We start from the raw sequence: 10,244 nt of genomic DNA, 5'->3' as shown, positions 1-10,244 counted from the left end.
AGTGCATGATATAGATAATCAAAAATAACTAAAACGAACTTATGAAAATGTCGACGATTTAATTAGCGAATGCAGTGCATGTTAACTAATTGTGTAAGTTTCAATAAAAATGCAAGTACTACGTGTGTTTATGCAACAATTTTATTTGTTTCTTTATAAGCGTATACAAATGTATGGAATGTTTGTACATTTCAATCAGTTGTTACAATTTACTTTGTTGCAAATTGTTCATACCAAACAATTTAATATTGTTGTTTGACTGCAGGTTTTCAACAATATCTAGCAGTCTTCTTATATTGGTAAAAGCTAACTTTCGAGTCATTCTATTTTTTGATAGCAACCTCACCATCTGTAAAATTTTAAGTGTTTGTGCAGAGCAAAATTTGTTGTATTTAGTAAATTCAACTAAAAGCATATTTAAAACTGTTTCAACTTGTTTGTTACTTTCGATTGTTAACAATATAACTGCAGTTGAAGCTAATTTACATAGCAGAAACAGATCAAGTCTCTGAAATAATATTGAAATCTGTTCAATTAATATCAGTAGTTCAACGATTTCTTTTTGATTACGATGCACATTCTGAATTTCTGTTTTGAGCACTTTTGTGAATATTTTTAAAAAATTTTCACTGATCTCCAGGGCTTGGGCGGTTATTCAGAAGCACATTTAAGCGGCTTAATGTGTCTTTGACATATTTTTTATTAAAAACATCTTCTTCAAAGCAATTGATTTCCATATTAGTTTTCCTGTGTGCCATGTTATTGTTATATTTTTGTTCTTCCCAAATTTTTGTTGTGTCTTGATCAATTATTAATCGATAACTTATTACGTGGTGCTCCGATGAGTAACTGTTTAGAGCTGAAATTTCAAGTTCAATTGAATGAACCAGTTCAGTCACTTAGATTTGACGTATTTATAATTCTAAAATTCGAATTTATTTTAAAGAAAGATCTAATAAAATTATGACCCTTAAAAGCGTAATCTATAAAGGAGAAACTATACGTAAATATTCAAATGAGCAGTGAACAGCTGATAGCTAACAGTCGACAGCTATCGATAACAAATTTGTAAATTGTTGATATGTAATCAATAAGAAATATCACTATGTAAATAATTGTATATAAATTATCTTATCAACAGCCAGCCCAGACGCAGAATATTTTGGTAGACGCGACAACAATAACGAATTGCTACTGCCGGAAACTTAACCGATTGGTCTACGCGGATAAGCAGACGTATTAAACTTTTAAAAGTAGGACAGTATCACACACGATCCAACAGTTAGAGCGTAACGCTTACCGTATACACAACATAATCAACCTAGCCGTGCGTTAATATGGTTGCAAGTGAAGTTGTCAAGTGAGTATGAAGCAATTAAATTCTGAATGCTCGTGTGGGGTTGGACTTTCATTGCACATAAACAAACAAAGAACACTATTTCATTGAACTCATTACAATTGCAGAACTAATCAGGATATGGGGGTGACTAATATCTACGAAGACAAGAGCATATTTCCGGAGTTTCGCAGTGGACCTTTGGACTCGTACCGCAAGAAGGCCAAGTTTTGTTACAAACGTTTGATTGTATTGCTGGAGGGTGAAGATCACTTACGCCTAAAGGTAGAGTACAGAGTTCAAAGTGTTATTAATAGATGTGTAATATATTCATTAAGGTTTATCAACGGAAATCACTCTCTAAATGCTATTTTTGTAATTATCATTTAACAATCTTAAGCACCTTTTATTACCGCTGCTTTCTCGATAATCAGTCCCCTTATCGTTAAGTGTGCGATAGTACGACTTATTTTGCTAAATCCTAAATACCATTATATTGTTTCATAATACGCTGGATCTGTTCTATTGAATAACAGCATAAAGTATGGCAATGGATGGAGCAACATCCCGAATTTCAACATGAGCCCGAGTCCTTGAGTTTGGAGCGTACGCGAGAGTTAGCCAACAAGCGTCACCACTTGCTCTGGGAGCAAAAGTTCTTTGACATTGTTGAGGTGAGTTGAATTCTAACAATGACAATACTCAAAATTAAATTCATTTCTACTTGCAGTTTATGAATACGCCATATCTGACGTTGGCTTTTGGTCAAGCCATCTTCAGCTATGACTTTGGCTTTGCCGTAAAATACACACTGTCCAATGGCATGTTTCCCAACACTCTGATGATGAATGGCACTGGACGTCTGAACGAATTTGTATCCAAAGTCTCAGACGATCGTATAATAGGCGCCTTTGCGCTTACAGAAATTTCGCATGGCACCAATGCTAATGGTAAAGATAATCCAGCAACATATTTGAAATTGTAGTAAATTGTAGTTTTTCAACTTGTCTAGGCATGCGTACACGCGCCACATACGATGCCAAGACGCAGGAGTTTATTATACACACACCAGACTTTGAGGCAGCCAAGTGCTGGGTGGGCAATCTGGGAAAGACCTGCACGCATGCCATTGTCTATGCGCAGCTGTATGTGCCCAATGATAAACATCAAGGTCTGAACGCCTTTTTGGTGCCCATACGCGATGAACGCACGCTACTGCCGTTCCCAGGCGTCACAGTTGGCGATCTGGGCGAGAAGATCGGCCTCAATGGCATCGACAATGGGTAGTTGCTTAATCTGTAGTTTGTTAGCCAATGCTAACTTGTTTTTCTACTTATAGCTTTGCTATGTTCAATCAGTACCGCATACCAAAGGCAAATTTGCTGTCCAGAACTGGAGACATTGATGAGCAGGGCAACTATGTGAGCCGCATTAAGGATGCACGCAAGCGTATGGGCGCTTCACTGGGCGCATTGTCCACAGGTCGTGTCAATATTGCATCTCTTGCCTATAATGCGCTTTGCAAGGCCGTCTCCATAGCCACACGCTATTCGGTTAGTCGTCGGCAGTTTGGGCCCAGCGATAGCAATGAGGAGTGGCCTGTGATTGAGTATCCATCGCAGCAGTACAGACTGCTGCCGCATTTGGCAAATACAATCGCTTTGCGCGTGGTAACTTTGTGGATAAGCAAGGCCAACATGGACATGATGATGCAGAGCTTGACGGGCGAAGATGTATCGCAGACAGGCATGGAAATTCATGCGATTTCCTCAGCTCTTAAGCCATATGCCACCTGGGCAGCTCGTGATGGCATACAAGAGAGCCGTGAAGCTTGCGGCGGTCATGGCTATCTGAAGGCAGCAACTCTGGGTGATCTGAGAAATGACAACGATGCCAATTGCACCTACGAAGGCGAGAACAATACGCTCATACAACAGGCTTCCAACTGGCTCATTAGCTTGCGTCGCAGCAAGGCAAACTTTGTGGACGTGTCGCCACTGCAAACGACTGCATTCCTGCGTGACATGGACGCACTGCTGCAGGCACGCGCACATGAGCGCACAGCCGATCAGGCCATGGACGTTCATAGTAAGTTACAGTTGCACCACTTGAGATAAATAAATTTATTGTTGCTTGATTAGACTTGCTTAGAGCACTTGACTGGCTAACGGCTTGGCAACTGGAGGCGAGTGTGCAACGCTTTGATCAGCTGCAGCGCGATGGCAAAGATGCCTTCGAAACGCGCAACAATATACAAGTCTTTGCTGCACAAAAACTTTCAATTATATATGCCGAGGTAATGTTAATACGCTTTCATTTAAGACTTATTAGCTAACTGCCATTTATTTCTGCAGCGCACTACTTACTACATCTTCTATAAATTTGTCACCGAACTGCCCGCCTCCAATGAGAAACGTTTGCTGTTGCAAGTGCTGTCATTCTATGGCGCCAATTTGGTTACCAAGCACTCATCCATATTTTATCAAGGCGGCTTCTTTAGCAATAACTCGCATCTGGAGCTATATCAGCAGGGAATTCTGCAGCTGCTGCCCGTGCTTAAGGATCAAGCGATTGCATTGGTGGATGCCATTGCACCCACAGACTTTATACTCAACTCACCACTGGGCATGAGTGATGGCAATGTGTGTATAAAAACATTAATCATATAGCTTGCACAATAGTCAATTGTTTAAATTTTTTGCCACAGGTCTATCAACACTTGCAGCGCACCATTATTTCCGCCCCGGGTGTATATGAGCGTCCTCAGTGGTGGCGTGATGTCACCTACAAAAGCTATCTGGAACGCGCCAAGCTGTAAGCACTATATTGGCCTGTACTTTAATACGCTTTATACGTGATTTATTTGCTGATCAAATCAGATATTCATATATTCTATATAGTTAGTAACATTTTAATAAAGTTGTATAATTTTGTTGTTGCTTAGTTAAATGTGTTAAAAATGCACAAGGCTAATGGAAAATTCCATAAAACGTATTATCAATAATGGAATATATTTATCTTATCGGATTAGCCAGTTATTATCATAACCCAAATGCTTGAAATGCGTTCCGCATTGTATATTTTTAATGGATCCAACTTCCTCTTTCTGTTTATTCTATTTATGAGTAGTAAAATTTTATTTACACCCTATTGGGATACGCTTCCAGACACTTGGGACGTATCATAATTTGGACAAATTTATAGGAATATTTTGCGCCTTTAAAGCTATGCCAGTAAATTTGTTTTTCCTCAAGCGTACCAGATACCTCGCCCTTCAGATAGAGACCATTAAGAGAACTGGTAATAAAATTATACAAATTAAAAGGGAACCAATCTATGTAAACAAAACTTTTATACCTATAACAACAATAGCCGTTAGAGGTACCATACCACCAAGCCCCAATCTTAGTCTGCGCACAATCATCGCTTGAATCGTCATTATCCTTATCATAAGTGCTAAACTTTTTACTTATGTGTCTTATCAGTGAATCTCCAGCATCTCCAGAGGCAGTTCCCAGTTTAGTCAATCTATAACTGTCGGCTTCGCCAGCGATAAGAAACTCATCATACCTTTCATAACGGGCGTTGCCCTCAAAGTCTTCCAGATAGATGTAGAGCTCATGGGGTCTCGATGCGGTTAAGGCATGTAATTTATCTAAACCAATGAAAAACTCTGTAGATACATTACCAAAGCCCTTTTGGTACTGCGTCCAATTGCGAAAGAAATTCAAATGTCCATCAACTCTACGTTGAATAACCATCCAGCCGGAACCAGCTATACGGGTATCACAAAAAACCGAAAACGGCTGAAGTTCGGCAACATTAACCGTATAAACGCCATGTGCAGCATTATTTGGAGGACAGAATGAAGGATAATGGTGAAGAAGTCCTGTGGTATTTCTGTCTATTAATTTCCTAATAATATCAGCTGTATTAACATTCTCAATTTTGTTTGCTCGGATTTGCTCCATGGCTGCATCAAATAGAGCACTTAGCTCTTGTTCCATTCTATGCAAATTATTTAATTTCTTTTGGTTATATATAAAGTGAATAATACATACCCATGAGTCTTGGGTTGGTTTTCAGCAATTTCCTCTTCTAACGCAAACTGCAATAAATATTCCATAACGCAAAGCTTTTTCAACATTATATATTATACCTCTGAACTCAGCCTTCCAGCTAGACATAAATGCAAAATGAAAATACTCAGCACAGTGCTGAACAAAACGAACTTCATTCTGATAGGATTTGTTCCTTACTGATCTTTAATGAAATTACATTCTCACAAGCTTTGTCTTGATAAGCGCAATTTAAAAGTTATATATAACATTCCGGGGAAATTCCTTCAAGCTAGAGATAAAGAGAATCAACTTGCCAAGTGTAACTGCAGCTTGCTGATTAAGCAAGGAGAGATTAAAAGTATACAATTCTTCTCCGCTTTTATTTATAATAAATTGGCTTCATATTCAAATATTTGTAATAAGTTAATTATTCTGCTTCATCGTGTGCGTTCGTTAAGACCATAATACGCTTTATACGTGATTTATTTGTTGATCAAATTCATATATTTTATACAGTTAGTAACATTTTAATAAAGTTGTATAATTTTGTCATTTCTTAATTAAATGTGTTAAAAATGCACGAGGCTAATGGAAAATTGGAATATATTTATCTTATCGAATTAAGCAGTTATTGTCATAACTCAAATGCTTAAAATGCGTTTCACATTGTATATTTTTAATGGAGCCAACTTCCTCATTCTGTTTATTCATTTAGAATTAGTGTAGTTTAAATTTTATTTACCTCTATTGGGATACGCTTCCAGGCACTTGGGCCGTATCATCATTTGGACAAATTTATAAGAATATTGGGCGCCTTTAAAGTTTTGCCAGTAAATTTGTTTTTCCGCAAGGTTACTTGATACCGCGCCATTAAGATAGAGACCATTAAGAGAACTGGTAATAGAACGATAGAAATTAAAAGTGAACCAATCTATATAAACAAAACTTATATACCTGTAACAACAATCACTGTGAGAAGTGCCATACCACCAAGCGCCAATCTTAATCTGCGCACAATGTTCGCTTCTATCGTCGTTATCCTTATCATGGGTGCTAAATTGTTGGCCTATATGTGTCGTCAGTGAGTCTCCAGCATCTCCAGAGGCTATTCCCAATTTCGTCAATTTGTACTTGTCGGCTTCGCCAGCGATAAGAAACTCATCATACCTTTCATAACGGGCGTTGCCCTCAAAGTCTTCCAGATAGATGTAGAGCTCATGGGGTCTCGATGCGGTTAAGGCATGTAATTTATCTAAGCCAATGAAAAACTCTGAAGATACATTACCAAAGCCCTTTTGGTACTGCGTCCAATTGCGAAAGAAATTCAAATGTCCATCAATTCTACGTTGAATCACCATCCAGCCGGCTCCGGCTATACGGGTATCACAGAATACCGAAAACGGCTGAAGTCCGGTGACATTAACCGTATAAACGCCATGTGCATCATCATTTGGAGAACAGAAAGAAGGATAATGATGAAGCAGTCCTGTGGTATTTCTGTCTATTAATTTTCTAACAATATCAGCTGTATTGACATTCTCAGTTTGGTTTGCTCGGATTTGCTCCATGGCTGCATCAAAAAGATCACTTAGCTCTTGTTCCATTCTAAGCAAATAGTATATTAATTTCATTTAGTTACATATAAAGTGAATAATACATACCCATGAGTCTTGGGTTGGTTTTCAGCAATTTCCTCTTCTAACGCTAACTGCAATAAATATTCCATAACGAAAAGCTTTTTCACCATTATATATTATACCTCTGAACTCAGCCTTCCACCTAGACATAAATGCAAAATGAAAATACTCAGCACAGTGCTAAACAAAACGAACTTCATTCTGACGCGATTGTTCACTACTGAACTATAATAAATTATATTCTCTCAAGCTTTGTTTGATAAGAGCATTTAAATGTTAAAAATTCCGGGAATTTCTTTAAAATAATTATGTATAAAGTTATTGATATAATGCTAACTATTTGTTAGCAAGAGCTTTGATTTTATTAATGATGATAAAGTTTTGCTATTTATTTAATAAATTGGCAGACTCAACTTGTGCAATAAGTTAATTATTCTGCTTCATCATGTGCGTTCGTTAAGACCATTGTCTTTATACATAACAGGATTTTGTTATTGTTTTTGGTAAATTTGTTTAGCTTAAATCTGATCACAGTCTGGCAAAATATTGTGGATAAATAATTTACAATACATACATAGTTAAACAGTAGACAAAGAATGTACAAATTATAATTTACATAGAAGTTTGAGCAGACTTAGGGGTCAGGGCACTGCATTGGCACCTGAGCCCGAGCTGGTATCGTAGAGTTCAGCGAAGCTTTGAGCAGTATGCGACTGCAATTTGGCTAGCTCGCCGCCTTCGCTTTCCGTTTGGATAAGCATTGGAATTTGTTGTGGTAAATCGCTGGTGGCCCAGAGATACAAGTCCAGCGTCTTCTCTGTGCAATCGGCAATAAAGCGCATAAACGGTCGTATGTCGCCCTCATTGGCCAGCTTGAGGAAATGATAGTACTTGCTGCGCTGCTGCTTGGGTATGATGACGGGAGGATAGCCTGCACGCATGAGCAGTGTGTTCATCAGCAGACGCGATGTGCGCCCATTGCCATCTATAAAGGGATGTATATGCACTAGTTTGTAGTGAGCAAGTGCGGCATAGCTAAATAAGAAGCGGAAGAATTGAGTTTCTTTGCAACTGAAGTTGAAATGATTAACTCACTTGACTGGATGCAATGAGTTGGTATGGTCCGAGTTGAGCCAACGTTCGAAGCGCTGCATAAGTATTACCAGATCATTTGGTCCTGGTGGCACATGACCGCCAACATAGACTTGATTACGACGAAACTCGCCACCTTCGATGGGATCGACATGGCCCAGCACACGTCGATGCAGCTCCAATATATCTTTGAGTGTGATTTCTAATCTGCATACAGTTGCAATATAATTAAGTTAATATAAATACGTGTATAGCAAAGTTCTAGCTTACTTTTGTACTAGACTGGCGTTAATATATTTCATGGCTAAATCCATGCCCAGAATTTCGTTATGTTCATCTATGGACTTGCCGTCGACGGCCATGCGCGTTTCGAGCACAGAACGTGTTTGGGCTAATGTCATGGTGTTGCCCTCTATGCCCACCGAGTGATAGATATGTTGAAAGTAAGCCTCCTTTTTGGCGCGGCGTAGCGCCGAATGCGTCTCGTGTATGGCCGAGAGAGCATCGCGTTTTTCATCAAGTGAAAGCAAACGCCGTTCGTCTAAGGTTTGCACCACGTCGGCAGTGCGTTGACGATTCACCAATGCTTCAGAGTTGCTGGGACTAATGCTCAAAGCCTGGAAGTAGTACTGATCTGCCAGCACTATATTGCGCTGACTGTGCTCGAGAAACTCGCCGTAACGTAATAGCACCTCCGGATGCTTAGGTGCTAGTGCGAGTGCATGCTCAAACAAACGTGTCGCTTTATCGTCCTTTCCAGCATTGTACATGTCTTGCGCCAGTCTCAACGCACCAAGCGCCTCCTTAATGTTAGTCTGCTCGGCTTCGCTGAAACTGGCCCCCACACTGTCACTGACGCTCTTGTCATAAAACTCTTTAAATGCATTTAGCTCATCGACGGAATACACCGCGAATTCGTCACGCGTCTGCAAATAATGCGCTGTTGGCAGATGATGCAATTGCCGTAACTGCAGCCTCCAACCGAGTAGTGTCCATGGCGATGTCTGTGTCAACGCATGGAAACCAAATGCTGCTAAGCTTCCAGCTATGAAAAACAATCCAAAACGATATAATGACTTGAACGTCTGTTGCTGTTGTTGTTGTGGTTGCTGGCCAACCTGCAAATATCCAATAAGAATTACACAAATGTTGGCATTTGTTATCAATCATTTGCGTTTGCTTATACTTACCATTTTACACTCTAATTTAGCACTAACTTCTGTTTAACATTAATTTTGAAGGCTTTACATAACACGCACATTGTTTTTTAATTTGGAGGGCGTCTTATTATTAAATCCACGTATTGTTTCTATAGTTATTTACAATTGTTTGATGATACACATGTTTCGATAACAATCGATAGCTTTCCGATGACAATAGCAGTCCGTCAATTCATAAATTAAAACATTGTAAAATTGAAAATATGCATGGTTTATGTATATTTTTATAATTGTAACGTGCGGATTAGCCTATGCAGAGATATCAACAATCAAAAAGTTAAAATAATGATGATGCTTATCGAACTGGTAGCACCAGAAGAAAAGTTGGCAGCCCTGCTAAGAAACAAGTGTGCTGGATGACAATGGAGACACTACAACAAAATTAATAGTCAAGCGGTAAAGTTGTGTCGAATTTCGCGCGGATGTTTTTGTTTATTTCCATAATATATAATTTATGATATTCAACGACAAACAATTGAATATAATTGTATTATGGGCAATATAAGTCAATAAAGTACCGGCGCGTTGTTTAGTGAAATATAATAAATAAATAGTAAAGTATAAAGTGTTTTTTATAAACGACAAAACAAAAGATAAGCGTCTAATGTTCATTATCTAAGCGTAGAAAGCTAGCAAGAACAACCAGATTAGATAAAAAGTGCAAATTTGCAGCATATTCAGCAAAAGAAAAGAGAAGCCTTGTCAATTAAAGACAGTGGTCGGCGTGTAAAATAAATAAGTGTAAGGTAGAAATGTTCGCGTCCGCGTCGTTTGGTTGTAATTTGTAAATGTGTGCGCTCGTCTGTGTATTTGTGTTGTATGTAAAATGTCATTGCCAGTGTCGACGCTAACGCCGCTGTTGAGATAATAAAAGCAACAAAATCTGCAATAAAAATAA

At 38.7% G+C, this 10,244-nt stretch overlaps 4 protein-coding genes across 4 annotated transcripts; 1 reads left to right on the top strand and 3 right to left on the bottom strand.

Annotated features, from left to right (window-relative positions):
• The first annotated feature begins 1,148 nt into the window (after positions 1-1,148).
• On the top strand, positions 1,149-4,245 carry LOC108608496 (peroxisomal acyl-coenzyme A oxidase 3). The gene is made up of 9 exons (XM_017999892.2): positions 1,149-1,360; positions 1,465-1,621; positions 1,873-2,010; positions 2,067-2,286; positions 2,349-2,619; positions 2,676-3,424; positions 3,478-3,632; positions 3,691-3,978; positions 4,044-4,245. Exons 1-9 carry the CDS (start codon positions 1,338-1,340, stop codon positions 4,152-4,154), a joined length of 2,112 nt encoding a protein of 703 aa, XP_017855381.1. The 5' UTR covers positions 1,149-1,337; the 3' UTR covers positions 4,155-4,245.
• Positions 4,246-4,281: 36 nt separating this feature from the next.
• Positions 4,282-5,596, bottom strand: LOC108608497 (ficolin-1-like). Its single transcript, XM_017999893.2, has 4 exons — positions 5,496-5,596; positions 5,398-5,444; positions 4,694-5,344; positions 4,282-4,633 (listed from the first exon to the last, which is right to left on the bottom strand). Exons 1-4 carry the CDS (start codon positions 5,571-5,573, stop codon positions 4,477-4,479), a joined length of 933 nt encoding a protein of 310 aa, XP_017855382.1. The 5' UTR covers positions 5,574-5,596; the 3' UTR covers positions 4,282-4,476.
• A 387-nt stretch (positions 5,597-5,983) lies between these two features.
• On the bottom strand, positions 5,984-7,246 carry LOC108606977 (ficolin-1-like). Its single transcript, XM_017997550.2, has 4 exons — positions 7,157-7,246; positions 7,059-7,105; positions 6,352-7,002; positions 5,984-6,291 (listed from the first exon to the last, which is right to left on the bottom strand). Exons 1-4 carry the CDS (start codon positions 7,232-7,234, stop codon positions 6,132-6,134), a joined length of 936 nt encoding a protein of 311 aa, XP_017853039.2. The 5' UTR covers positions 7,235-7,246; the 3' UTR covers positions 5,984-6,131.
• Positions 7,247-7,467: 221 nt separating this feature from the next.
• LOC108599977 (protein adenylyltransferase Fic) lies at positions 7,468-9,445 on the bottom strand. Its single transcript, XM_017987252.2, has 4 exons — positions 9,317-9,445; positions 8,397-9,244; positions 8,130-8,333; positions 7,468-8,069 (listed from the first exon to the last, which is right to left on the bottom strand). Exons 1-4 carry the CDS (start codon positions 9,317-9,319, stop codon positions 7,676-7,678), a joined length of 1,449 nt encoding a protein of 482 aa, XP_017842741.2. The 5' UTR covers positions 9,320-9,445; the 3' UTR covers positions 7,468-7,675.
• Positions 9,446-10,244: the final 799 nt, after the last annotated feature.

The sequence above is a fragment of the Drosophila busckii genome, chromosome 2L (genome assembly GCF_011750605.1).
Source record: "Drosophila busckii strain San Diego stock center, stock number 13000-0081.31 chromosome 2L, ASM1175060v1, whole genome shotgun sequence".
Taxonomy (NCBI): domain Eukaryota; kingdom Metazoa; phylum Arthropoda; class Insecta; order Diptera; family Drosophilidae; genus Drosophila; species Drosophila busckii.
This window is presented reverse-complemented; position numbering and strand designations above follow the sequence as displayed.

Bases quoted from the DNA above. Each gene is read 5' to 3' on its own strand.
- LOC108608496 (XM_017999892.2), top strand. From the start codon at position 1,338: ATGGTTGCAAGTGAAGTTGTCAA. The intron at 1,622-1,872 runs GTAGAGTACAGA...ATTGAATAACAG, and splicing joins AAGATCACTTACGCCTAAAG to CATAAAGTATGGCAATGGAT. The intron at 2,287-2,348 runs GTAAAGATAATC...CAACTTGTCTAG, and splicing joins GCATGGCACCAATGCTAATG to GCATGCGTACACGCGCCACA.
- LOC108608497 (XM_017999893.2), bottom strand. From the start codon at position 5,573: ATGAAGTTCGTTTTGTTCAGCACTGTGCTGAGTATTTTCATTTTGCAT. The intron at 5,445-5,495 runs GTATAATATATA...TATTTATTGCAG, and splicing joins CTGGAAGGCTGAGTTCAGAG to TTTGCGTTAGAAGAGGAAAT. The intron at 5,345-5,397 runs GTATGTATTATT...TAATTTGCATAG, and splicing joins AACCAACCCAAGACTCATGG to AATGGAACAAGAGCTAAGTG.
- LOC108606977 (XM_017997550.2), bottom strand. From the start codon at position 7,234: ATGAAGTTCGTTTTGTTTAGCACTGTGCTGAGTATTTTCATTTTGCAT. The intron at 7,003-7,058 runs GTATGTATTATT...CTATTTGCTTAG, and splicing joins AACCAACCCAAGACTCATGG to AATGGAACAAGAGCTAAGTG. The intron at 6,292-6,351 runs GTATATAAGTTT...TTCTATTACCAG, and splicing joins CACAGTGATTGTTGTTACAG to TTCTCTTAATGGTCTCTATC.
- LOC108599977 (XM_017987252.2), bottom strand. The intron at 8,334-8,396 runs GTAAGCTAGAAC...AACTGTATGCAG, and splicing joins AACGCCAGTCTAGTACAAAA to ATTAGAAATCACACTCAAAG. The intron at 8,070-8,129 runs GTGAGTTAATCA...CTTCTTATTTAG, and splicing joins AACTCATTGCATCCAGTCAA to CTATGCCGCACTTGCTCACT.